The sequence below is a fragment of the Suricata suricatta genome, chromosome 1 (assembly GCF_006229205.1).
Source record: "Suricata suricatta isolate VVHF042 chromosome 1, meerkat_22Aug2017_6uvM2_HiC, whole genome shotgun sequence".
In the NCBI taxonomy this organism is placed as follows: domain Eukaryota; kingdom Metazoa; phylum Chordata; class Mammalia; order Carnivora; family Herpestidae; genus Suricata; species Suricata suricatta.
The window spans coordinates 67707124-67731698 of record NC_043700.1 but is presented as its reverse complement, the minus strand read 5'-3'; the positions used below and the strand labels follow the sequence as shown (position 1 = coordinate 67731698).

Sequence of the window (24575 nt, the reverse complement as noted above, 5' to 3'; positions counted from 1 at the left end):
CAGAAATCAAAGAGAGTAAAAGTATAAGTATTTGATGATAATTATTAGTTCAAAGAAGGGAAATTTGTACACATTAAGGTAAATCCGAGATTTGTTTTAAGTCAATGATCAGCTGACCTTGGTGAAAGCTTGGATTTTAAGGCATTAGAGAAGGGGGAAAGACAGAGATGGCTTCAGAGTTTTCTAGGCCAAGACATGTAAATGAAATATGAAACATATATTTGCATTTGTTGTTGAGGGCAGGAAAACAGTGGGGTGGCTGCATGTAGGGTTTGTGAAGAGAACAGGAGTTTGCTTGCTGAGATGGAAGTATTGGCAGAACATCCAAGAGGATTTCCTGACCCAGAGGAAGTGATGCCCACAGTTTCTATAGGGAAGATGTGGCATCAGCAAACCAGAGTCTGCTGTTTGGATTTCAATTCAACTTGACCTTGTGTCGTGGCTGTCAGGGAGGCCACCCACAGAGGGCAAAGCCTGTGATCCACAGCCCACAGCCAACTCAGATTCATTTGAGCTCCTTGTTTCTTCCAGATTTGAGAAACTTCTAGACAATCTAGTCTGTTGAGAAACAACAATCAGTGTCTGTTTCCAAAGCGTAAATTCATCACACTGATCAGTAAAGTGATCATGTTTTCTGCTTGAGAAGAAGCTTACAGGACAATGTTTTTAAAATCTGTATCTTCAAGTAAATTATTATTTAACAAGGGAATGTTTAAAACCTTTTTTTTTTTCCAATTTTTAGATGGAGCGGCTGAACCTTGCATTTCAGAGAACATTGGCAAAACACAAAATAAAAGAAAGCAGGTAAATGGAAGCACTTGAACCACTGTGGTCGTATGAACCATCCGTTAGCAGTCACTGATACCACTGCAGTTGTCCACCACTTCGTGAATGCATCAACATGTTTCGAATCCCTGTGGTATGCCAGAAACTGGACTAAGTGTTTTAGCTGCTACTAGTCTGAAGTTAAGTGCCTTCATTTTCCACATTTGATACATCTAAGCTCAGGTTTATGTAAAATGTTTAGGACTTTTACAGCTGTTTGGGAAAGGGCAGGACTGAGTTGCAAGCCTGTGTTTTTCAGAGCCGTGACTTTGATCATGTTGCCAAATACTGCTGCTTTTAACAAGTCTTCCTAGTAAGAGGTAATCTCCACAATACTTAACATGGAAGGCCTAGGTCCCAGATGCTCAGGACAGACTCTGTGCCTGAAGGATACTGCCAAAAGGTAGAGCAGGATCCCAGTGCCCCTTGACTCCCATCAGTTCAACTTTCCGCTACTGCGTCAGGAGGAGATTGAAGAAGAATCAAAGCTGGAAGGTTGGTTAAAGGGCGGGCTTGATCAGAGGGTTAACAGCAGCAACAATCCATCAATCCTTAGGGAGGTATTTCCCAATTTTCATCACCAGTTGGGTTATATTTGTGTGTACTGGTTGAGTATCTGTTTCTTTTATACTTTTTTCTTCTAGTCTGAATATTTTTTAAAGAAAGCTTTCTGTAAAGGCTTAGTATATAAGGTGATTTTTTTTTTTTTTAGAAACCTGCTTTATATAGTTGATTTTTCAAATCTGTCTTGGCACATTCACTACTGGTGGATAATTTGATTGGCTTTTTTTTTTTAATTCCATGAACTCTCAACGAGTATTTCATTTGTAAATAATGGAATAAGTACTGGTATTCAAATTTGAGGAATTGAACATTGCAGCTTTGCAAACCAGCACCATTGTGGGGGATGTTTTATAAATTCATTCATCTCTCTATTTCTCATGAGTGGATTATCTGCCCGTAATTTTCCTAGTTGACTAACTGGTCCCAGAATGCAGGCAACAGGCAAGCCAAGAAGGGGTCATGAGGGGTGCAGGAGAGAGTGTGAAACTGTGTGTCTGACAGAAGCTTTGTTTACACGAGTGATAGGAAAAGCATTCCAGAACGCCTCTGACCTTGATTCTCAGGCAAGCCGGTAAGACAGCAGCAAGTCGGTCGCGGGGCTACTGTGCTGTCTCCTTAAAGCCTCGGCAGCCGGTCTGCTCCAAATTTATTCTCAGGGCTCTGTGCTCTGAAATGTTCCTAAGCAAGAGCAGGGGCTCAGTTAGGATGTGTTCCCAGCGTCGTATCTCTTTAAAAATACCTCAGAACTTAAACTCATTTTCTTTGGAAGTCTTGAAAATTTTTTTACCCATCCTTTAGGTCTTCAAGAGCTGATCATACTTTTAAACCGCCCTAATGATAATTATTCAGCTGTTAAAATAAAATAACAAACCTTTTCTCTCATGGCTGCCTGCTGATATGCTACATGGCTTCTCTCTGTGTTGGTTTTTTAGTTCTTGGATATATTTTTGGTTCCTGTTTCTCCCCCATCTTCATTTTGGAAAGTCAGCTGCCGTTTCTACTCCTCTCAGCTTGCCAACCACTGACCATAAGTTAACCCTTTTTTTGTGGACTGTTCATTATCTGATATGATTTGAAAAGCAAAGAATCAATATATTAAGTAATAAACTGTCTCTAAATAAAAAACAGGACCTCTGTGTGCCCCACCTTTTAAGTAAATGGATTTTAGTGCAGTCATTGTAGTATCTTTCTCGGTTGGTTTCCCAGAGAGCTTTTGCTTTGATTCTTTCCCTGGGACCTTTTGATCATATCATCATATCTATGCATGGCTGGTGTGTGTGTGTGTGTGTGTGTGTGTGTGTGTGTGTGTGTACAGGCACACATACATTTGCTGGTACATATGCAAGCTTACTCTTTTTTTTTAAGTTAAAGATAGCAAACTAATTTTTGATTGCCTTATGTGCTGTTTGAACTAAATTTTGCTCACATCGCATATCCTGGATGCTGGAAATTGGCAGAATTAGAGTCCCTTGAGCAGAAACACTCTCATTCTCTAGGAAAAAGAAAAAATAAATTGCTTAAATGAGAAAAATAAGCAAATCTGAAGATTGATTAATATAAAATAATACATAACAAGAAGTTATAAAATTATATAAACTAAATAAAAATTTTATAGTGATCCTCATCCAATTTAGATAAGAAAGAATTTCTACATAGCATTTTAATGGTTTTTTTTTAATTTATTTTTGTGAGAGAGAAACAGAGCATGAGCAGGGAGGGTCAGAGAGAGAGGGAGACACAGAATCTGAAGCAGGCTCCAGCCTAAGCTGTCAGCACAGAGCCCTACGCAGAGCTCGAACCCACGAACCATGAGATCATGACCTGAGCCAAAGTGATGCATAACCGACTGAGCCACCCAGGCACCCCTCTACATACCATTTTAAACAATTAAAAGTAATGTACATTTGTGTGATAAAGTAGTGGACTGAGCAGTTTTCCTTCAGGAAAATATTTCCTTTTGAAACTTCTCTACATGTTTTGTGTTTTACTGAAATCTGTGTAAATTTAGATTTTTGCCTGTCTGTAAACTTGGCTTATCTAATGGCAAATTGAACTACAAATAGAACTTTGGGTGCCTTTAAAAATTTGTTAGTAGTTTGACCAACTTGGTCAGAAATCAGTCACTATCAGAAATCATAAAAAAACAATTAGGTAAACATAAATCAATAACTTATCCAGTTGAAATTACCAAAACATTTTGTCAGTCAAAATGTATGCTATAATATTATCAACCTCTATGTAGTAAAACTGAATGGAGTAATTGAATAAAGAATAGATTTCTTTAGAGTCTAATTTTTATATGTGGATCATTAAATATAATAATGCCTGAGAGTTAAATTTTAGAACCTTAAACTCAGAAGCAAGGGATGGTATGTATTTGCTTTAGAAAAAAGATAGTGGGGTGCCTGTGTGGCTCAGTCGGTGAAGTGTCCGACTTCAGCTCAGGTCTTGATCTCATAGTTCGGTTCATGTGTTCGAGCCCCACGTCAGGCTCTGTGCTGACAGCTAGCTCAGAGCCTGGAGCTTGTCTTCAGATTCTGTGCCTCCCTCTCTCTCTGACCCTCCCCTGCTCGCACTGTCTCTGTCTCACAAAAATAAATAAAATCATTTTTAAAAATTTTAGAAAGAAGATAGTGATACTTAAAAAGTGAAATCCATCAGTGTGTAAATTTTTCTTTTTGGTCGTGTTATCAGAAGACCCCTAGTCTGATTTATTACCATCTCTTACTTGGCCATTTCATACTTCTGGTTGGTTCCCTGGCGGTGTAAACAGCACAGTATTAGCCTAGGTAAAGTTAACTTAAAAGATAAATATACTTTAGAAAATTATGAAACACTCCCAAATAGGTATAGTTTGGAGTTTTCCAACATTGTTTTGGGTTAACTCCTCTCCTATAAACTCAATAGTCACGATTTAACTCTACTGAAATGGTAAATTATTTCCCATCGTCATGTCTGTATGTTATAATCTGAAATTGTAGTATCCGTTTGTCAGTTTATAATTTAAGATGTTGACATATTTTCAGGAAATCTTTGGAAAGAGAAGACTTTGAAAAAATAATCACAGACCAAGCAATTGCAGCAGGTAATACAATTGTTTCAGTATATGTAATGAAGGAGTAATTATACTCACAGAACTAATATTTTACCTATAAACTATTATTTTCTACTAGTAAAAAATATTTACCTGCAGAACTAATGTTCTCTCTTTAAAGGTGATTTCCAGAATAAAGTGTTCAGTATTATGTATTGTGTTAACATAAAGGATAATTGTGTACTTTTGTTTGACTTAAAATGTTCCCTTTCTTTGTATGTATTTGCTGAGAAGGAGATAAGGCCACATGGAAAGCTGACTCACAGACAGTTACATGCTTTGGCCTTGAACTTAAACTAAGTATTCCCCATTTATGCATGAAAAATTTTATTCAACAAACTAAAATAAAGAATTTTTTTAAAGGTTGGAAGCAATCATCAGAAAAAAGGATTAACAGAGTTCTCATATTAATGAGTTTGAGGGAAACAAGTAGATGAGTAACTTTGTCATACTGTCTTTTTCAAAGTTGGAGTACATGGAGAAATGAGTGAAATCTTTCCAAAAGTACAAGATATTAAGAATTTAACGATGATGATAATGCCGATGGCAAACACACTGAGCCCTTCCTGGGAGCCAGACACTATTCTAAAACAGTCTCCACACATCACCACGGTGCAGTGAAAGAGCATTATTGTCTTTCCAAATTATAGATGAGGAAAAAAAGATGATACACAGAGTTTAGAAAACAAGAGATTAGGAAAGGAGAAGTTACCGGAAGTAAATATATTCCAAACAAATATTCTTCCAGGTAACATTAAACAACAAGAATGCTGTTTTGCAATAAAAAAATTACTTTATATCATCTCTAGAGCAAACTGACAAATTGAGTTTCATGAGCAGTGATTTTAAATTCTTCTCTGACGTTCGTACTGCTGGGGCCCTCCAGGTGGGACGGTGCCCCCTTCATCAGGATATTCCATTTTTGCCATTAACAGAGAGGTGGTGGAGCTTTTTCTGAATTGAACTTGATTCTGTAAATTCTAATTGTTCTTTTGTAAGAACGAACTCTTAAGGGAGATAAAAAATTATGGATTAGGCTTAAATGATCATTCTTTTATAATTAACTGATTGGGAAGTTTTTATTTGGAGCTAGCAGGATTTTGGAAACTAATCCATGTAGATAATTTGAACACAGGTGGTTAATTTGGGCTGGGAATCTTATTACCGGACTTAAAGGGAACTAAATCATCAAATCAAACAATGTTAAAAATAGTAGTAATGGTACAGCTCTTCCGAGAGGATATGTTTGATATGGAAAAAAAAATGTATTATTTACTTTCAGGAGTTCCAGCAGAAATCATCAAAGAATCTCTTGGTGAAGAGCTTTTTAAAATATGTTATGAGGAAGATGAACACATCTTAGGTGTGGTTGGAGGAACCCTCAAAGATTTTTTAAATAGCTTCAGCACCCTTCTGAAACAGAGCAGCTACTGCCAAGAAGCAGAAAAGAGAGGCAGGTTCGAGGATGCTTCCATTCTATGCCTAGATAAAGATCACAATTTCTTAAATGTTTACTATTTTTTCCCTAAGAGAATCACATCCCTGATTCTCCCTGGCATCATTAAGGCAGCTGCTCACATATTGTACGAAACCGAAGTGGACGTGTCCCTGATGCCTCCCTGCTTCCGTGCTGACGGCAGTGAGTTCGTTAATCAGCCCTATTTGTTATACTCGCTTCATGTCAAAAGCACCAGGCCGTCCCTGTCCCCCGGCAAACCCCAGTCCTCGCTGGTGATCCCCGCTTCCCTCTTCTGCAAGACCTTCCCTTTTCATTTCATGTTTGACAAAGACATGACAATTCTGCAGTTCGGCAACGGCATTAGAAGGCTGATGAACCGGAGAGACTTTCAAGGAAAGCCTAATTTTGAAGAGTACTTTGAAATTCTGTCTCCAAAAATCAAGCAGACGTTTAGTGGCATCCTGACCATGTTGAACATGCAGTTTGTGGTCCGAGTGCGGAGATGGGACAACTCTGTGAAGAAATCTTCAAGGGTAAGGAGAACGGAATCGTGTTTTGAATACGAAATAAGTCACTTCTTGTTTAAAGACTAGAAGCAAAAAGGTAAAAACATATGCATCACTTCAAATGTAATGATAAAACATTTATGCTTAAGACGAGTCTGAAATAATTTTAAGGCTGAGATAAATTTAAAGCAAAATCCTTTTTGCAATCATTTCCTTGCTTACTGGATCCATTACTTCACAAATATTTATTGAATGCAGTGTACCTTTTAAAATCCTTTTGGAATATTTTATAAACTGGTTGGATAAATATTTATATAAAATATGTTTTCAGTTATCATCAAATATCTGACAGTTTAGAGTAATATGAGGCATTATTCTACAACAGACAAACAAAAGCTACTTGTTGTAATGGGAGATGACTAAATGGATTTTTAATCGATATTTAATAGACGTGGAGAATCAATAACTTTTTTATCTGTTAGAGAATGGTGGAGGGGTGGGATCGTTCTCATGGCCAAGAACTTTGGTAATCATGCAGTCCAAGGAAAGAGTTTTCAAAATCATAGCTGAGGGTACATTAGTAAAGCCAACAATCAGGCTTACGATGCATCTCACTTTGAAACATACATAATTCCAGGAGTTATGCTTTTTGTTCCCAAAGTGAAAACAGGTCTACCACTTTTTATCATAAAAAATAATGCCGGTAAATGTTCAAAATAGGTAAGGCTTTAAAGATGTTCATTGCAGCAAAAAAATCAGACATTAGTTATATACATTTTGGGGGTAGATCAAAACAAAATCAAAAACAAGAAATTGTTTTTCTCACTAAAGAGTACATTTGAGGCATTCTTCTGTGTCACGAGGTATTGGTTTATTTCACTTTCACAAAGGCTGCATAGAATCCCATTGTATGTCCGTCCTTTATTTAGCCAGTCCCCTCTTGAAGGACATTTGAGTTGATTTGGACTCTCTTCTTCTGTGAATACACATACACATATTTGTTCATACTCATAAAGTCAATCTGGTGTCCCAGGATGGTCACCTAAAGCCTCACTTCTCTCAAGGTGTCGTTGGTACAATCCTTTACGCAATCTGCTACTGTCAAAAGCATGTACTAAATAACAAAAACATCAGCATTTCCCCCTAGTGAGAAAGGCTTGAAGCAAGAAATTTTTGCACTGTTTATTGAAAATCATGATCTCTATGTAGAGTTACTCCAGTCTGTCTGTTCTTCTAATGTCTGGATGCACTTTAGAACACACAATAAATTGAAACTATAGAAAGCATATTGTTCCTCTGCAAGTGGAAACAATTAAGTTTATACAAAGGGACTGTCGCTGTATCTACTACCTTTCCTTTTGTCTCAGAAAGGTGTTGGAAACTTGAATAAACCACGAGAGTTGGCTTTGCCTTTGCTTCACAGGTTATGGACCTCAAAGGCCAGATGATCTACATTGTTGAATCCAGTGCAATCTTGTTCTTGGGCTCTCCCTGTGTGGACCGATTAGAAGACTTCACGGGGCGAGGACTCTACCTCTCAGACATCCCGATCCACAACGCACTGCGGGATGTGGTGTTGATAGGGGAGCAGGCCCGAGCGCAGGACGGCCTGAAGAAGAGGCTGGGCAAGCTGAAGGCCACCCTTGAGCAAGCCCACCAAGCTCTGGAGGAGGAGAAGAAGAAGACGGTGGATCTCCTGTGCTCCATATTTCCCAGCGAGGTTGCACAGCAGCTGTGGCAAGGGCAAGTGGTGCAAGCCAAGAAGTTCAGTAATGTCACCATGCTTTTCTCAGACATCGTGGGGTTCACTGCCATCTGCTCCCAGTGCTCACCGCTGCAGGTCATCACCATGCTCAATGCACTCTACACTCGCTTCGACCGGCAGTGCGGGGAGCTGGATGTCTACAAGGTAGGGGTGGAGCAGGGCTAGCCCATTTTTCAGGCCAAAGTCACTGACAAAAGACTCTTCAACCAGGACTGGAGTTACAAAGCAGACAAAAGGCTGTCTCTGCACGGCTACACAAGCTGCATCCTGGGAGCAGGAATTGTGCGTTAATCATGTGGGTGTTCTCTAGCCAGAAATAGCTCTGAGTCTGCTCAGAAACAGAGATAATTATTCCACGAAAGGACTGATACATTGTCTTCTCAAAGAATGTGCATAGAATGTAGGGGTACTTGACTGAGTGGAGGAGACCCAGGGACAGGCTCAGTTTCAGAATCAGTGAACCTGATCCTAGACTGTGGCAACTGAGTTATTAGAGATAATTCTTAACTATGGCTTGTATGGGGAAGATTTATCCTTTGTGAAAGTAAAAGTATAGAAGAAACATGAGTATTATATGATATTTAAATAGATTAACTCACCCCACATCAGACTCTGCACTAATAACATGAAGCCTGCTTGGGATTCTCTCTCTACCTCTCTCTCTGCTCCCCCTCCCCACTTCTTTTTCTTTCTCAAAATAAATAAATAAACTTAAAAAAATAGATTATCTCAATACAGAGTTAACATGAGAGTTTGCATGGCTGATTAAGAGGAAAAAAACCTACTTAAGATATTATTGAAGAGACTAAGGTCAGAAATGGCTCTGAAGAAAACAGCCTGTCTTCAAATCTTGTTCCCTACTTGCTTTGTAAGCTGAGAGAGTTACGTAGCCTTTCCCACTTCTAAAACAGAGAAAGTGATATCCACCTACAGAATTTATGTGCATGAATAACATATATTATGTCCAATCATCTTCATAAATAAGACTGTTACAAAGATTATGGAAAATAACATCCGTTATTCACAATGCATCAGGATTTATTTTTTTTAATATTTATTTTTGAGAGAGAGAAAGACCATGAGGGACAGAGAGGGAGGGAGACACAGAATCCGAAGCAGGCCCCAGGCTCTGAGCTGTCAGCACAGAGCCCTATGCAAGGCTCAAACCCACAAACTATGAGATCATGACCTGAGCCTAAGTCAGACTCTTAACTGATTGAGCCACCCAGGTGCCCCTTCAGGATTCCTTGAGTGCCTACCAGGCATCATTCTAGACACAGGGAGGCACAGTAATTATCCCCAATGTGTAATAAACTTTTAAAAATGTAACTTTATTAGCAATACTAGAACTAATAAAGCGATTTTGTGTTCCATGTTTTTAGAATTAAAACATATTTTTACTAATTTAAAGTATTTTGCATTATTTTAGCCATTGGCATTAAGAATAAAGCCTCCTTCTCATTTGTGTGGCTTGACTCACCTTTTAGCTAACAACTTGACATTTCAGAGCTTTGCCCAACATAAAATAAAGACATTATTGAAGACAAAACAAATACATAAGCTTCTGCTTTGTTCCAATTTAGATGCGAGAAATAAAACCTTCCTTTTTAAAATATCTGGCAGGAAATTCCAGACTGAGCTCTGATTCCCTTGGGAAAAAAAGGAGGTCCATGTATAATTACAGATAAAATAATTGGCTTCAGTTAGGTTAAGCTTGACAGCTTCTTGTGGAATTGACTATATTTGTTTGTAGATAGTTTCTATCTTGACATTATCTCCTCTCAGAACTGTGAGAAGAAATTCTTGGTCTCCTTTACAACTGCTGTGATTGCATGCAGAAACAGCAGCCCTTTTCTATGAATATTGAAACGTTGAAACTGAAACAATGTGGTTATTCCGATCAAGTTTTCACAGTCTGTGCTCCTTGCTACATGGATAGTAGCCACAGAGTTCCCTGTTTACCCAACCACAACCCAAGATGGATAGTGACTCATCTGCTCCCCCCTTATTTCCACCTTCTCTTCACTTTTGATTTCTCATGAAAATATTTGAAGACAGCTGTGAAGACCTCAAGAAAGGTCTTAACCAGGAGATAAATGTAAGAGATACAGAATGTCTCCTTATACACTCACCTGGGAGTGTGATGCCTTCCAAGGAATAGTTAAATTTTTCTTTTCCAGGACGTGTTTGTTTCAGGATTTTATTTCATTTCATTGTATTATTGGCTTCCAGTCTTTTATCCATTTTTCAGTTGATTCAGCATTCATTTATTGGTTGTTTTAGCAAATATTTACTGTCATCCTGCGTTAGCCAACACAAGTGAGAAGATCTCACACGTAGAAGGAATGGAGGGCAGGGCTGACTGATGCCAGACCTCTGTGACCTGGCAAATGCCTGCTTCTGAACTCCTGCGGACAAGGCGCTGTAATGGCGTAGAGAAGTAGGCCTCATCGAACACCAAGGAGTAAGGGCACCACTTCTGATTAGCGACACTACTGGGCACCAGAGAGATGTTAGACATGATTTTTGGCACTTCGTATGAATTCATGGAGGAAAATCTTATAGCACCTGGTTCATTCATTAGCATATATACTGGGTGCTGGTAATTCAGTAGTTAATAAAACAGACAAACTCAGAGAGCTAATATTCTACTTTAGCTTAGACAGAAAATAAACAAGTGAGTATATTTTACAGCATTCCAACTGGTGTAATATTCTGGATAAAGTTAAGGGGGGAGAAGTGCAGAAGACAAGGGATGATTGCTATGTTAGAGAAGGCGGTGGGGACAAGCATTTCTCATATGGTGACCTCCTAGCAGGCCCTGAAGGAAATGTGGGACATGCCAAGCGAGTATCTACAGGAGACCGTTCCAGGCAAAGGAATAGCAAGTGGGAATATGTTTGGTATGACTGAGGGATACCATGAGGCCAATGGCACTGGGACAAAATGAGCAAGAGAAAGGATTAGGAAATCATGTCAGAAATTCGCAGAAAAGTTAGAACTTCGGAGGCATTATAAGAGTTTCAGCATTTATCCTGAGTGAGATGGAGAATCACTGAAAGTCTGTCTCCCTTTCTTTTTTCCTTTCTCATCTCCATCCCTCCATACTGGAGGGTTTGGAGAAGAGGAATGATACGATCTGCTACGTTGCCATAAATATTTAGAAGAGAAAATGCAATGATTACAGTTGGGTGGATTATTTGTAGATTTAAATTAACTGGTAGCTTTGTCATCAGCGTACAGACAGATAAAAATCACCTCTTACAACAACAGCAATGACAATGATAATACAGGAATCTATATAACAGCTTGATTTTCAGTAACCTTCTGAGCACCATTATTTGACATCTTTCTTGGTTTCTATACTTTGTGGTTAATATTCATGTAGACACTTAGAGTTGCTACGAGAACCCCCAAATCCTTTTGAAAAACCAGAATGTCTTAATTTTATGTCTCACATTCTTACTAAATTCATGTGACATTGATTGAGTCACATGAATGAACAGTAGTGACTGTTCAAAATACTGTATGCTAAAAGGATATAAAATCAGCAAGTGATTCCAGTTATCTTTAAACAATTTGTTATAAACCCAAAATATCATTTACGTAACATCATTTGCCTCTAAAGAGCCGTTTTACATGGTGAGGGGAGGAAAAGGTGGAAGGATGTGTTGAGTCAGCAGCAAGTCTAGAAGTAGAAGCCACCTCTTAATATTGTGCTCACCGGACCCCACTGCCCTCCAGAGCAGAGCCTGATATAAGACAACTAAACTTTATGATAATTTCCTGAAAAGGAGAGCCATTTCTGAGTGTATCTGATTTACTCTCATTTTCTACAAGGGACGAACACTGAGGTTTTCTGCTCTCTGATGTGCACTATAATTCTTTCCGAACTTGTGTTTGTAATGTGGAATATCTGTTCTACGTAGGTGGAGACTATTGGCGATGCATACTGTGTGGCTGGAGGATTACACAAAGAAAGCGACACCCACGCAGTGCAGATAGCACTGATGGCCCTGAAGATGATGGAGCTCTCTGACGAAGTCATGTCTCCCCATGGAGAACCTATCAAGGTGAGGCAGACGCATGTTGTCCAGGAAATGTCACAGAGTAAATGCTTATTAGTTATCGAAAGAATAGTACATCCCTCAGGGTTTAATTGCAGAGAGCAAAATCTCTAACTTGTGGAAGCGGAAGGCACGAACAATGGGGTATCGAGTGGCTTATTGAGAGGACTAACGATGCCATCTATAAATTAAACCTTCACAAAATGGGTCCCAAAGTGGCACTTCAGAAACCATTGTTGTTTCCAAGATCAAGAAGCTGGCTCCAACACCATAACACCACAGCCACAGTCAGGAAACTGCTGTGTTCAGAAAGATGCTGCCTCTCTTATTGGCCGCAGAACAAAACTGCACTTATAATTTGAGTCAGTAACATGGAAATCCTGCATCGTGGCCCTCACAGAATTAGTAACCGCAAACAGGGCACTCTGCTAGAAAACCTGAAGATGTCCACAGTTGCGCTGGCACTTGGAAGCAGTCACAGCAGAAATTCTGGCTTCCAAATCCCTTGCAAGGGTATGTGATTCACCAAACCTCAATCCACCTAGAAAATGCAAGGGAGATTGGAAAATGTAAGTTTTAGTTTTCCAGTCCCTGCAGGGGAGGCCATTACACTCTAATGAAAATCGACTGTTAATCCACCAATATTTTCCAAAGCACATAACACACTAAAATTTCTAGATTATCTCAGAATAATGTCTTATTGCAGATGAGAACATAAAATTACCATGTTAGGCATTGATTTAATAGAACACCTCTGTTTGTCCTACTTATAATGAATTTGCCACTTAATTTTTATAGGGTGGTCCTTCCTTGATGACCTTCAGAAATGGGCCTTTGAAGTAATATAGAATCCTATGTGGTATGCTATAAGACATAAAGAAAGGGAAGAAAAAATGCAAAATACACAACTAGAATACTTAGAAGCATAGTCTTGGTGCTTTTTGTAATAGAAGCCATATGTCTGAGCCCAGCCCTTTTCTTCTCCCTACCCTGCCAGCCCATGGGATAGAATCAGAGTGAAAGAATAGGAAATATTTCCTTTTGTTCCCCCAAGCTCTGTGTTCCTCCAACATTCCATGTTTATAAATCCTGTATCACTACTGATTTCCTTACTAACATCCACCCACTCTGGCTTAGAAAACCGCAGGTGGAGTGTCAATAGAAACCAGAGGGCCGAATGTGGCAGGGAAAGTCAGTAAGTACAACGTGAACATGGAAACAGATTCCTGTCAGTCTCCTTCCTGTCCCCAGATGTCCATGATGGGACATGGGCTGCATCAAAAGCGGTCTCCAAATGGAAGACGCTCCCAACAAGTTTCCATTCAGGGCTTGAAATGCATCATAAATTTTGGATCATTTTTTTGTGAATTTGAAATGAATTTGTAAGTTTGCTTGTGAAATTGAAGTTTCCTCATAAGAAATCTGTGGAGTTAAGAGTAGAATTCAGAACTGGAGAAGGGGAGAGAGGGAGGGAGAGCAGCATGGGAGGAGCTAGGTATTTATCAAAGGACACAAAGGTGCTGATTCAAAGGGGCACATGCACCCCAAGGTTTACAGCAGCACTGTCAACAATAGCCAAATTATGGAAAGAGCCCAAGTGTCCATTGATTGACAAATGGATAAAGAAGATGTGGGATACATATACAACAGAATATTACTCAGCCATCAAAAAGAATGAAATCTTGCCATTTGCAACAATGTGGATGGAACTAGAATGAATTATGCTACGTGAAATAAGTCTGCCAGAGAAAGATAAATCTATGATTTCACTCATATATGGAATTTAAGAAACAAAGCAGATGAACAGAGGGGAAGGGAAGGAAAAATAAGATAAAAACAGAGAAGGAGGCAAACCATAAAAGACTCTTAAATTCAGAGAACAAACTGAGAGGTGCTCGAGGCGTGTTGGTTGGAGGTATGGTCTAAATGGGTGGTGGGCATTAAGAAGGGCACTTATTGGAATGAGCAGTGGGTGTTATATGCAAGTTCTACATTCTACTCCTAAAATCATTACTATACTAAATGTTAATTGGCTTGGACTTAAATAAAATCTTTAAAAATTTTTGAAGAAAAAGCTAGAATAATTAAGTACAGAGAGAGAAAATGGTTTAACCAGAAGAGCAGAAACTTCTTTATTGATATGTGCTAAAAACTGTGTTTGACATTTATACACAGAAGTTAGCTTTTTGTTCATATTGATCAGTTGGTATACATGTAAAACGATATCATCCCAAAGAAGAAAATGTTAGGGGTAACAAATGTCTAAGTTTTGCTGATTAAAATGAGACTGACAAAGAAGGGACTCTAAAACTAATTCAATCTTGTATTTTATGGATAAGGAAGTAATAAGAGAGAGATAAAGAGACTTACAGAAAATCAGATTGTTAGTTATTAGCCAAGTTTGGTTGAGAATGCAGATCTCCTGATTGATAATTTGGTGATTGATAAGCTTGTGCTTGAAAATTTTGCAGGATTCATGATTTGACATCTTCTAAACAAAGGATTCTAGAGCATTGTTAGCAAATAACTAAAATTCATTGTAAAACTAGGCAAAGCTGGATTCTTCTTGTATAACATCTGAATTGTTGAGTACTTGGTCTTTATTTAAAATGCATATATAATTGTAACTTTTTAAAAAATGGTCAGCTGTGCATAGGACTTGAAAATAATGAACACGGTGTCCAATTGTCATATAAAATATCCCCACTTTATCTTGCTGTATTGTAGCAGCAATTTAAGAACTTGTACATCTTCTAAGATCTTCAAGAATTTAGATGTTTTGGAAGATGCCAATTTAAGATGTTTCAGTTGTTCTCCAAGTCACTGGTAGCCTTCAGAATTCCTAAACTTGCACCCACATTTCCCAGACTGCACCTTATATCTGGATATGGCACAACTCTGGGTTTCCGTGCATCCAGGTGTGTTTGATGACAGTGTGTTCACAGTCACTGTGGTGCAAGCCCAAGCTGCCCCTGCTCTGTTCCCTCTGTCATTTTCTCTGGGAACATTCCTGTGCCTTTTCTCTTTCATGTTAGTCATTGGAACAGTGGGGTAGTGTTTGTCATAAAGTTCATTTATTCTTTCTATTCTAAGAGCTGGCGTCTCTTGCCCTTCTCTGACAGCGCATTGGGAAACAACACGTGGAGTCCAAAAATTATGTCTGTCTTACTTGATGGACAAGAGCAGGTTCACGTAAACTGGCCATAGACCCTTCATCTTGTCACTCTGGTGACTGTGATGGGTATGCATGGAGATGTGTTTCAGGCATTGAAGGCAGGTGAAAGATGCTTTGTTTAGATATACGTGCTTAGTGGAGAAGAGTTAAGAAGTGCAATTGATTTGGCACTAGTAATTTATTTTTTTTAATATTTATTTATTTTTGAGAAAGAGAGAGGGAGAGAAAGAGAGGGAGTGTAGGGAGGGGCAGAGAGAGGATCCGAAGCAGACTCCACACTGGGAGTGCAGAGCCTGATGTGGGGCTCAATCTCAAGAACCTTGAGATCATGACCTGAACCGAAATCAAGAGTTGGCTGCCTAACTGACTGAGCCACCCAGGGCCCTGCACTAGTAATTGGACGCAAATAGAAGGAAGTCGGCAGGAAGTTTTGCATAAGGGAGGGACGGTGCAGGGACAGCAAATGGCAAATCATTTCAACAGCATTTGGGGCACCTGGGTGGCCCAGTCAGTCAGTGGAATTGAGTGTCTGACTCCTGACTTTGGCTCAGGTCATAATCTCAAGGGTATATGAGATCAAGCTGAAAGCAAGGAGCCTGCTGGGGATTCTTTCCTTTTCTCTCTCTCTCTCTCTCTCCCCCTACCCTGAGTGCTCATGTGTTCTCTTTCTCAAGATATGTAAACATTAAAAAAATTAATAAATAAACAGCTTTCATTCAATACTAACAGGAAATGTTTTACCAATGATGAGGATCCTGTGTTACTTTTTGATTTCAGATGCGGATTGGACTGCATTCTGGGTCAGTTTTTGCTGGAGTCGTTGGCGTTAAAATGCCTCGTTACTGTCTTTTTGGAAACAATGTCACCTTGGCAAACAAATTTGAATCCTGCAGCGTACCACGGAAAATCAATGTCAGCCCCACAACATACAGGTACTGTTTGCATTGAATGCCTATTATTTTTATTAATACACAGTTGTCATATTTTTCCCATTGGTTTCTTTCATCATCCGTAACATTTTCCTGCTTAGAGAATCTTGCCAGGAAAAGAAAAGCAATAACTTTATCATCCTCACTTTTTCTAAAATTATTCATTAGCATCATGAGAACAACTCTCCCAAAATATTTGTAGCCCACCTGTAATCCTTGATACACATCCTATTTCCCTGCACTATTCTCTTCAAAGCACGTATTAATTCCCTCCATGCTTTGACGGCTAATCTGACCAGTACAGTGCTGGCACTGGCATGTTAGCATGTTCCCCACAAGTTAGAGGGCATGGTCCTCAACGTATCCTTAACTCAGGTGCCAGACATGGATACATTTCATCTCATTTTAAGAATCCACTCATAATGGAAACGCTTGAATAACAAAACCCTTTCCAGATATGTGTGGAACTCATCAAACTAATCGCACCAAGCAAGTTATCTTTTCTATTCTCAGAGACAAATATTGTATAGCATCTTCTTTCCCCTTAAAACTCCACAACCTTTCCTTTCCAGCCAGTTAAGTTGATCACTTCACTTCATATTTCACAGGAAAGGAACAAAATGCAGTCAGGTAAGCACTGCAGTGTCTTCTCGGGCAGATCCCATCAGCCTGGCTACCCTGGTGCCCTGGTCCTAGACTTTGAGTCCAGTGACTGTATGCCAGCTGCCCAGCTGCTTTTCCAGATGATTCCGTCCAGGTTTGCTGCTGCCTCTCGTCTTCTCCAAAACTTACCTCCTGAAATACCTGCTTTCTCTCTGTGATTAAATTCTCTGGTGAAACGATTATTCCCATCAGAATACAGACGTATCTTACTATTAAAACTCTTAACATAGTTTCTTCCTTGTTTCCCCATGTGTCTCAGCTATTCCCCTATATTTCTGCCCCTTTTTCCAGCAAAGCTCCTTGCAAGGGTTGCCTATGTTCACCGTCTCTTTTTACCTCTCCTTCATGCTTTGACTCCCTCCCATCAGCGTTTGTCCCTTGCACCCCACTGAAACGGTTCTTACCAGGGCCATCCTTGATCCTTGCTACAATCATGGTCAGTTCTCTCCCCTTACCTCCCTCAACATCTCTGGCAACCACAGGGCTGAGAACTCCCTTTTTTAAACATCTTCTTCCTCACGCTTCGGTGACACCACATTGACCTGGTTTCCTTCTCACCCCATTAACCTGGTTTCCCTCTCACCCCATGGTGATACCTTCTCACTGTCTCGTGCTGGTACTCTTTCCCTACCAAACCTTTGAACGTTGTACTGCCCAGACCTCTGTCCCTATGCTCCTCTTTGTCGGAACTTTATTGACTGGCCTTTTTCCTTAAATCTCTAGCCCATCCCACACTTCTCCACTGAGCTACACACTCGTGTATCATATCCTGTATTCCTACTTGGATGACTGGTTGACATACTAAAATTAACGCAATAGTCTTAGAACAGGTGATTTCCCACACACTACGATCTAATGAATTATCCACTCCCCACCCCAGCCGAGCTTTACCTCCTTAAAATGGCACTGCCGTCTGTTGTGTTCCCTAGACTCTAAACCTCAGAGTGATCGTTGCTTTCTCCCTCTTACAGCGTACCACCCCCTCCTACAATTAAATATCCTGACTACGTCTTTTTTTTGACTTCCTTCAGTACTACACCCCAAGGCAGGCCTCCTCCACCTGTTCCACCTCAGCCAACAGGATCACCCTCACTCTCTGCTTGCTTTCTTGCTCACCCCCTGCCCACAGTTCATCCTCCACACAGTGGCCAGATTGTCTTTCTGAAGCGCAAGTCAGATACCATCCTTCCCATGTTAAAAACCCTCTAATGACCTCCCATTGCAGTCAAAATAAAATTCAAATTTGTTACTAGAGACGAAAACGTCCTCTTTGATCAATATCCTGCCAACCTGTGTCACTTTATTCTCTTCCGTTTTCTCCGTCACTCTCTGATACCCTGCCACCCTGACCTTACTTTTATTCATCAGACTTCCTAAACCCTTGCCTAAATTGAAGATATTGGCTATTCCTCTGCGTTCCACTTCTTTCCTGGATCACGTTGGGCTCCGTGGTGAGTGAGGAGCCTGCTTATGATTCTCTTTCTCTCTGCCCCCCCCCCCTGCTCATGCAGGCTCCCTCTCTCTCTCAAAAACAAAAGACCCTCCTTAATTGTCATACCAGAGGAACAACTTTCACCTCACACTCCTCACATTATTTTATTTTTTCATCTTCTCAGCTCATATCTGTCTGAAGTGGTGTTTTCTTTATGTGTTTATTGCCTGCCTCCCCTTGTAGAGCGTCAGCCTCCTGTGGTAGACATTTTCCACCCCTAGTTCCCAGATCAATGCAGGGAACACAGTAGGAAAGCTGGAAATGTTTATTGATTGTCCATTCTTTAACATGAAAATGAGTCACTATGCATGAGAATTGGGAAACTCCCCAGGGATTATTGTAATGGTAATAGACCTGTAGTCTTCCAGGTAAGCCTGGAAGGGGTGAGAACTCCTATTCTCAGGATTTGACCTTGCTTTCTTTAGAGGATTTGAGAGCGGGAATCCAGTGATAACACGAGTAGTTGCTAGTCTAGTCACTTCTGTTGAATGTTCAGTAACGTCATATATGTGTACGTGCACCTTGAGGAGTCTGTGTGTGTGTATTTATCCTTAAAACCAAGCCTCTGGAGAGAAAAAGTGTACTTTCTGTTTCGTCTTTTTTAGCTGTTTTTAAGCAATATAAGAGAAAATCTTCCATTGTTTCATATCTCAGAGTTCGGTTATCTTGAACCTTGATAGGTTACATTGATATCAGCTACTCATCTCACTCCCGAAATATAATATAGGATCTCTTGTTTTTCAACAGAGGATCATGACATTTTGATACACATTTTTGGCAACAGGACAAGACCTGTAGCTTAAATCCTTACAGTCACCCTGTTGGCAACATTACTAGACTTACTAGGTGTTCAAAAACAGATTTAACACCAGTGTTTCCCTTTTTAAATAGATTATTTTTATGATAGTAATAGATGCTTATTTTAGAAAATTTATATATTTGCATATCAGAAAGCTATAAGTAAATAAAAGTAACTCATAATTTCTCGATCCAGAGACAATAACTATTCACATTTTTGTGTTTTTTATTATTTCTTAGAATATGTTTATATGCATATATATATAAGTTATAATGAAAATTTAATCAATACTGAGCATCAATGCATTTGCTATATTTTTTTTCTATCTTTTGTAAGCAAATGTGGTATGTTCTTTTTCCTTTTTTTGTTTCAAGTTTTTATTTACTAGTTTGTTTATAGTGTAATACCAGTTTCAGGGGTAGAATTTAATGATTTATCACCTCCCTGTAACACCCAGTGTTCATCACAAGTGCCGTCTTCCTTTTTTTTTTTTTAAATTTATTTATTTATTTTGAGAGACCCAGACAGCGTGAGTAGGGGAGGGCCTGAGAGAGAGGGAAAGAGAGAGAATCCCAAGCAAGATCTGCATTGCCAGTGCAGAGCCCGATGATGCAGGGCTCAAACTCACAAAACCAGGAGATCATGACCTGAGCCGAAACTGAGAGTCAGATGCTTAACTGACTGAACCAGCCAGGCGCTCCAGAAGTACCCCTCCACCTAATACCCATCACCCATTTAGCCCATCCCTTGCCCACCTGCCTTCCAGCAACCCTCAGTTTGTTCTCTATACGTAAGAGTCTCTTACGGCTTGCCTCCCTGTTTTAGCTAAGATATTTTATTTTCCCTTCCCTTCCCCTATGTGTATCTGTCTTTTTTTCTTAAATTCCACATATGAGTAAAGTCATGTACTATTTGTCTTCCTCTGATTTATTTCACTTAGTATAGCACACCCTAGTTCCATATACAGTTTCAAATGGCAAGATTTCATTCTTTTGATGGGTGAGTAATATTCCATTGTGTGTGTGTGTGTGTGTGTGTGTGTGTGTGTGTATGTATTTATAACATACATATGTTGAGTTCAAAAGACCATCAACTGGTGAATGGATAAAGAAGGTGGTGTGTGTTTGTGTGTGTGTGTATATATATATACACACCATCTTCTTTATCCATTCACCAGTTGATGGTCTTTTGAACTCAATCTATAATTTGGCTACTGCTGAAAGTGCTGCTGTAAACCTTGGGGTGCATGTGCCTCATTTTTTTCTTTTTCAATTTACTTACCTCTCATTCTCATATAGGGAACATTTATGTTTTATGTAAAGGGCAAGTGGTAGTTAAAGCGCTTTATGTAGGCAAGAAATAAATATTTAATGTGAAATACCTTTGACAACATTTTAAAATGCTTGCTTTTAAAAAGTTTATTTTTGGGACGCCTAGTTGGCTCAGTCAGTTAAGCCTCTGGCTTCGGCTCAGGTCATGATCTCACGGCTGGTGGGTTCAAGCCCTGCATCAGGCTCTGTGCTGACAGCTCAGAGCCTGGAGCCTGCTTCAGATTCTGTATCTCCCTCTCTCTCTGACCTTCCCTTGCTCGCACTGTCTCTCTTTGTCTCTCAAAAATAAATAAATAAATAAATAAATAAATAAATAATAAAAATAGCTTATTTTTTTCTGAATGAGAGAAAAAATTAAAAAGAAAATAGATAATTTAAATTTCAACAAAAAGTCCATGCTTTGTGAAATTTAATAATTGGATATAATTTCAGTTCCATCAAAGTTTGGGACAAATAGTAGATGGTAGAAGTTATACAGGGGCATCTGGGTGGCTCAGTTGGTTGAGAATCTGACTTCAGCTCAGGTCAAGATCTCACAGTCCATGGATTCAAGCCCCGTGTCAGGCTCTCTGGTGACAGCTCAGAGCCTGGAGCCTGCTTCATGTTCTGTGCCTCCCTCTCTCACTGCCCCTCCTCCACTCATGCACTATCTCTCTCTCCCTATCAAAGATAAATAAACATTAAAAACTTTTTAAAAAGTTGTACAAATATAACATCTAGTTAGTTCTTTGGGAGAACTTTATTGGTAATGCATTGAATTGGGGGGTAACATTTGTTAAATAATATCAGATGTAGCTTCCTTGATATATTTATGAAACACAAATTTAAGACACAGAATACATAACCACATGCACAAAACAACGCTTAACCTCAAATCCTTACCTTTCTCTTCCAGTTCTACTCAGTAATTTAGAATATTGCTGTGTAATGACAGTTATTCATTCTTTTATTCTAAATGTCACAACGAGTTTATTTTGGGGGACAGTTTTCCGCATTCCTGTTAGCTCTTACCGAAGTGCAGAAAACTGAAATATTGTCCAAGTTTCAGGTCAGTGGATGAATGAGATAGGTTTATATGGGGTGGGGGATCATTGAAGACACAAATGGCAGGTGGGAGGTATAAATGAATTTGGCCAGTGTAGGTGAGTAGCAGCCCTTGGAACGCTTACTTGCAAGAGAGATCTGAGAACTAATAACAAGACTTAAATTCTATCAGGGGAAAGAACAAAGAGAGGAAAGAGAGTATGGGAGAGATGACAGAAAACAGTATAGCTAATGCAGCATTTCGGGGACACTGTTACCTGGTCAGGAAAGAATAAAGGAAAACTCCCACCTCCTGCTGGAGACTTGCTGCTTTTCTTGGGCCTTAATTCCATCAACCTCTCATTTAAATTTTTTCCAACTGGTTTTCCTTAAAAATCTGATCTTTTCTTAAAGATGATTTAATGCACATTTCTAACTCTGTGACATTCTAATTGTGTTCATCTGTAAGTTTCTTTAAAAAGCATAAAACTTGTATTCAGAAGACACACCATACTGTCCCAAACACAGCTTTCCAGATACGTCATCTTGAGCAAGGCACTTAATAAATTCAAATGATATACTTTAAAGTCACTTCTAAATGCTGAATATTTTATATACATTTAAATATAAATTTAATTATAATTACCATATTTAACAGGAAATGTTAGGATGATGTGAACAGAAAAAAAGAAAGCCCTTAATCACTTATAATTTTACATGTTTTTATTTATGAAACCTTTATAGTTTCCTACATTTTTATAGTTATTTTTTAAGTATTTCAAGCATACAGAAAAAACATCAAAGAAAATATGACACCGTGGTGGTCAATGATAATATTTAATAAATGTCAACAGTTTGCCATATTTGTTTCAGATCCTAGTTTAATTAAAAAAAAAATATTCTAGGCCCCAACCCCCGCTGTCAGACATGCTGGACTCTGTTTCCCTTAGGGTTGGTGGGAGGAGCCTAGAATAGATTTCCTGCAGTCAGGCTCCCACAGAGAGAGGCAGGAAGGCCTTGAGAAAAGCCTGTTCAACTTCTCCCAAACTCACCAGTAAGACATGTCACTTCTAATTACCAGGAAAGAAAGTGGAGAGAGAGAGAGGACAGGAGGCTAAACTCTGCTGCAAGTAGAAAAGCAAAACCAGAGAAAAATTGATTCCCATTCAACCTGCCCATATACTTTCATGACTTGCCTTAAATCTACTGAATACCATATTTTTGAGATTTTTTTTTATGAAATGTAAATCTAGCTTATTTATTTAAACTATTCCTAATGCACTGGTGTGCTAGTAAACCAGCACAGGGGATTGGGGGAGGGGGCGGGGGATAAAGTGGAAAATCTCTACTTTTTAGCATTTACCAATTTCTGTTGTGTACCTACTCCTACCATAGGAAGTTTCAGGTTATAGATGGTTTAACTGGCTCATAAAATTCCTTCATGTTTAACAGTTGGTTCCCATAAGCAAGTGTGAGCCAGATCTGGCACGGCACTACGTGTGCATGTGATATAATATGTAGTCTAGAGTATGAATAAACCCTGCACACCTATAATATATCTATAAATGGTATTCCCAGATCATAGGCTATCTCCAGTTCAGCTTTGCTGAGCATCAGTTAGCTGTCCAAATTGGTCTTACCGATTTCTATTCCAACAATATATGAAGGTTTCTAGTCCCCAAATGTTACTAGTATGAATGTTGAGTGATAGCTAATTGATGCTTAACCAATTCTGTTTAATCTACTTATTTAATCTTCACAACTGCCCTAAGAGACCTGTAGTATTACTCTTTTTTACAGGCTACAAAACAGACACCTTTTGCTGCTATTCAAACTTAGGTCTACCAGACCTTGAAGCCTATATGTTTAATACTATGGAATTCTGTAACTTTTCATTATATACTACCAAGTATTATGCCTTATACACAATAGGCACTCAAATATTTCTGGATCATAACTAAAAGATCATCTTATTAATTATTTTGCAGATTGCAAATTTATTGATGAGTTTTCAAAAATGACCTAAGTGAATACTCACATGCTCTTTTCTGCTTGGAAGTCTGTCATTCGTGAGACCTGAATTTCTATTCAGTTGGTTCCTTCATTGCATAGAATGGAGTCACAGTACCAAATCTAATGCAGCACCATCATTCAGGTGCATTCGGACATTACATCACAAACAAATGAGTAGAAGGCCATGCTCTGGTTGGGCAGATATAGTAAGTGGTTTTCTGTAGAAGTTGGCTTAGGGCCCAGAACTGTCAACATTTTTAATCCATTGCCTGAATAATAGATTAGAAAGACGCTTATTAAGTTTGCATTTGAAAGCTAGGGAAGCAAGTAGAAAGATGAGCCAGTAACTTCATCAGTAGGATTGGAATTTAAAATGAATTTAACTCATATGTGGAAGAAACAAAACAAATGAGCATAAGGAAAACAGAGAAGGGGACTGGAAGCCAAGAGACTTAGGGCACCTGGGTGGCTCAGTCCGTTAAACATCCAACTCTTGGTTTCAGCTTAGGTCATAATCTCATAAACATTTATGAGATCAAGCCTCTCATTGGGCTTCATGTTGTCAGCAGATTCATATTCTCTCTCTTACTTTCTCTTCAAATAAAGAAACTAAAAAAAAAAAAAAAAAAGACATAGACCCTTGACCAGAGAGAACAAACTGATGGTTACCAGAGGAGAGGTGGGATCTGTGAAAAAGGTGATGGGGATTAGGGAGGGCACTTGTGATGAACACCAGGCATTGTATGAAAGTGTTCAATCACTATATTGTACACCTGAAACTAATATAACATGTTTGTAATATAAACTGTATGTTACCTAACTGTAATCTAAATGAAAACCTTAGAACAAATTAAAAATAAATAAATAAAA

General features: G+C 39.0%; 1 protein-coding gene across 3 annotated transcripts in view; it reads left to right on the top strand.

The window, feature by feature from the left end:
• GUCY1A1 (guanylate cyclase 1 soluble subunit alpha 1) overlaps positions 1-24575 on the top strand; it is a 63210-nt gene that overhangs the window by 35425 nt on the left and 3210 nt on the right. For all 3 annotated transcript variants that reach the window (XM_029939783.1, XM_029939793.1, XM_029939802.1), the window contains exons 3-8: positions 743-804; positions 4416-4474; positions 5766-6475; positions 7872-8357; positions 12143-12286; positions 16233-16387. In XM_029939783.1, the coding sequence (XP_029795643.1) occupies positions 743-804; positions 4416-4474; positions 5766-6475; positions 7872-8357; positions 12143-12286; positions 16233-16387 (1616 nt within the window). The remainder of the gene's footprint in view (positions 1-742; positions 805-4415; positions 4475-5765; positions 6476-7871; positions 8358-12142; positions 12287-16232; positions 16388-24575) is intronic.